Source organism: Musca vetustissima, unplaced genomic scaffold (genome assembly GCF_032173495.1).
Source record: "Musca vetustissima isolate MV318-11 ecotype Yass unplaced genomic scaffold, APGP_CSIRO_Mvet_v1 utg125752, whole genome shotgun sequence".
Classification (NCBI taxonomy): Eukaryota; Metazoa; Arthropoda; class Insecta; order Diptera; family Muscidae; genus Musca; species Musca vetustissima.
Window position 1 is genome coordinate 33,407 of NW_026881764.1, and position 3,695 is coordinate 37,101.

The window sequence follows — 3,695 nt, forward strand, 5'->3', positions numbered from 1 at the left end:
TCCGAAAATTTTCAAAAATATCAATTTCTTCATCAATTTATTCATCGAACAAGGTAAGTTTGTGCTTTATATTCAAAGTGAACAATAGTGCATAATTAAGTGTGGTGTTAAAGTGCGTTTTGCCGACGGCAATTGGGTTTTCATTTCTTTCAAGCGCACAGTGTTTCATAGCTACAGCAAAAATTTCTGTAATTTTCTATTTCAATAACACCACACTTCAGTCATTTTATTCATTTAAAAAAGTTGGTGGAATATTCAAACTATTATATTTACAAATTATTATTTTCATTATTTGCTTAAAATTATATTATTTTTCCTATTCGTATTTATTTCAAAGTGTTTAAATAACATAACTTCATTTTTTCCGCATCGCGACAGTGTGTTTGTTATTCCAATTATTCTTTTCTTTTTCCTTTTTTACCGCGAGATTTTGGTACTAATTCTTTTTATACGTGTTTGTTGGTGTGTTATTTTCCTTTTCGATCATTACATCTCCTTACTACAGTAGTTGTTGTTGTTACAGATCTCCCTACATTCGTCTCTTTAGAACAATAACTACTCGTTCTCATATAACACACCGTCATACGTACATTTATTCTATTCTTGTTTGTTTGGCTGTTCGTTTGTTCGGTCATCCAACGACCAACGTTCATTACCGCAGTAGTTGTTGTTGTTAGAGATCTAACTGCCGTAGCCGCCTTAGCCGGAGTGCTGCTTGTTCTCACACAACACACATTCATACATACATTTATTCTCCTGTTGCTTGGTGACCGCCGTTGGTTTGTTCGTTCGTTCAGCCAACCACTAGCGTTCTCTTACGTGTGTTTTCACTCAACAGTAGTGACGCTATTCTCTTTACTTGTACGTGCACCCTACCGTCGTTCCTTTTACATGGTCGCACTGTAACTTGTTTGCGACATTCATATATTAATATATAATTCGTACATACATAAAGGTAGTTGGTGCTGTATTTTCTCCTTGATTATTTATTGTTCAAATTACTGCCGCTAGGGGGCGCTGTTCAAATAAGGAAATTCGTAGAAAAACTTGATTTTTTCGACATTTATTTAAATATTTCTGTTTTTCTTCGACCTTTACATCCTGTGATTTTTTCCTTCGCCTGTGCTTATTTGTAGTACATTCTCTCACCACTAGAGGGCGCTGTTTAAATACAAAACCCCATAGAAAACTTTAATTTTTTTCGATTAGTGGTTAATTCTTCCTGGATCTACATCGATCTTTTGAGCATCTAGCAGCTGCACATTTGTTTCCGACTGTGCAAATATCTATAGTGTGTTATATCGCCGCCAGGGGGTTCTTTACATATTAGTAAATACTTCAAAAATCATAATATCTTCAGTATTATTCCAATTTCTTTCCGATTTCATTTGGTTTTTCGTAGACATTCACCTACTGCATTTATTTTCTTTCATCGTTTTACCAATTGTGCATTCCATTACCACTAGGTGGCGCTGTACAGAAAATAAAATACGAAGGAAAACGTATTTTTCATCAACTTTTTAGATATTTTGACCAAATTTTCTTGGGAAATTATCCTACTTCCTCTCGTTCTTACAGTTCTTCCTTTATTCTGTACCAGTCTTGTTCTAACTCAATTTTCATTCATTTTTCACTGATTAATCATGTCCTTGGAAGCCTTCATTCGTCAAGCTGATCGTCTGGTCACCTTCAATGCCGAAGTAGTCGGTGGTAATGTTCCCTTGACGTCTGCACAATTCGTAAATATTCACATTTCTGAAGTTAAGTCCTTATGGGCAGGCATCAAATCAGCGTATGACCAATTTATGTCCGATCGAGCCAGCGAAGAACAGGACGAGGAGGATGATGAACAGGAAGAAGAAGCAGAAGCCGCTTCAGAGCTCGAGACATTCCAAGCCAAATATAATAGTGCCTATATCACTTATTGCGAGTGCTTGGCTCGCCTTACACAGTTGTCTGAGGATCTCCAAAGGCAAACAGTTCCTAAAGAGCCTTCTGTTTCACCTCCAAACCCTTCGCCTCAGAGTCCTAATTCTATAATCCATAATGATCAAGGTTCAAATTATTCTTTCAACCTGCCTCCATGCGATATCGAAGTTTTCAACGGGGATTATATGTCATGGCCTACTTTCCGAGATATATTCACAGCCGTGTACATAAAAAATTCTAGGCTCAGTCCAGTCGAGCGATTGTTTCATTTGACCCAGAAGACTAAAGGCGAAGCTAGGGATATTGTTCAACGTGCACCTTTGACAAATCAAGGTTTTCAACTTGCTTGGAAAGGTTTGTGCGATCGTTTCGAAAATAAACGAATTCTTGTTAATGGTCAGTTAAAAGTTCTATTCAATCTTCCTGTCATTAATTCCGAGTCAGCGAGTGCTATTAAGTCATTGCAACGCGACATAAATTCTTGTATTGCTGCGTTATCTCTGTACGATATCGACGTCAGAAGTTGGGATCCAATATTTGTTTTTCTTTGTTCGAATCGTCTTCCTGACTCAACTCTGACGCTATGGGAACAAGGTTTGGCTGACAAGACTGTTATTCCAAAATGGGCTGACCTTGATTCTTTCCTTACGAACCGACATCGTACGCTCGAATCCGTCTCCGAGATGCGCAATTATCCGAAGTCTGATGGCCATAAAACTAAATCCAATATACATTCAAATAATTCGAAGTTCAGCTCTTTCCAGACCAATGTTACGGCTCCAAATTGTCCTTTGTGCACAAATTCTGCTCATATTATCCGAAAATGTCCTAGATTCATTTCTATGGATGTTGAACAACGAGTGGCTGAGATCAAGAAACAAGGTCTATGTCTGAATTGTTTCTCGAAATCTCACCACATAAAAAATTGTACGAGTAAAAATAATTGTTTCGAATGTCAGAGGCGGCACAACACTATGCTCCATGATCGTTCGTCAAATAGTCATCCATCACATTCACCTACGAGCTCTACCAATTTAAGCCCACACTCCACTCCATTTTGTGGAGTAATTCAAACATGTTTTACATCCAATTCTCGGGGTGTTTTGTTAGGGACTGCGTTGGTGAATGTGATCCACTTAGGAGTAACGTATCACGCTCGTGTACTCCTAGATTCGGGTTCTCAAGGAACATTCATATCAGAACGATTCTTCAACAAACTCAAACTTCCGTATCAGCGTACCAACGTTCAAGTTTCTGGTCTTAATAATTCGACAGCTGCCTCCGTTCGAAAATTATGTTCTGTTGTGCTGTCCTCTCGATTTGATGATTCCGTTCAGCTTTCCGTGCAAGCATTCGTGGTTCCACATTTGTCTGGAAATCTTCCTTCCCGCACATTACCACCATCTTTGTTCTCTCAACTTCCTTCAATTAATCTGGCTGACCCACATTTCTTTTCCCTCCACCAGCCTCTCTTATTTCCAATTTCTGCGAGGTCTCCTTAGTCAAAGAGATTTGTCATTCCTACGAAGTTGAGAACCTTCCTAGAGATAAAATTCTCCCTGACACCGATGAATATTGTGAGGAGTTCTACGTTTCCACTACAAAAAGGAATAAAGATGGTAGGTATGTCGTTCGTTTTCCTTTCAACCAAGGTTCCTCAGAGAAAATGGGCCTTGGTCGATTCCGTTCAAGAGTTATAACACAATTCCTTCGCAATGAGAGCCGACTTCTTCGTAATTCAGACTGTAAAAAGGAGTATGATCAGG

At 38.6% G+C, this 3,695-nt stretch overlaps 1 protein-coding gene across 1 annotated transcript; it reads left to right on the plus strand.

Moving 5' to 3' along the window:
• Window positions 1–1,643: 1,643 nt before the first annotated feature.
• LOC133327740 (uncharacterized) lies at window positions 1,644–2,523 on the plus strand (the record flags this gene model as incomplete). The annotated part of the gene is made up of 1 exon (XM_061536280.1): window positions 1,644–2,523. A coding segment is annotated over exon 1 (880 nt), but the record flags the coding sequence as incomplete, so codon positions are not given.
• Window positions 2,524–3,695: the final 1,172 nt, after the last annotated feature.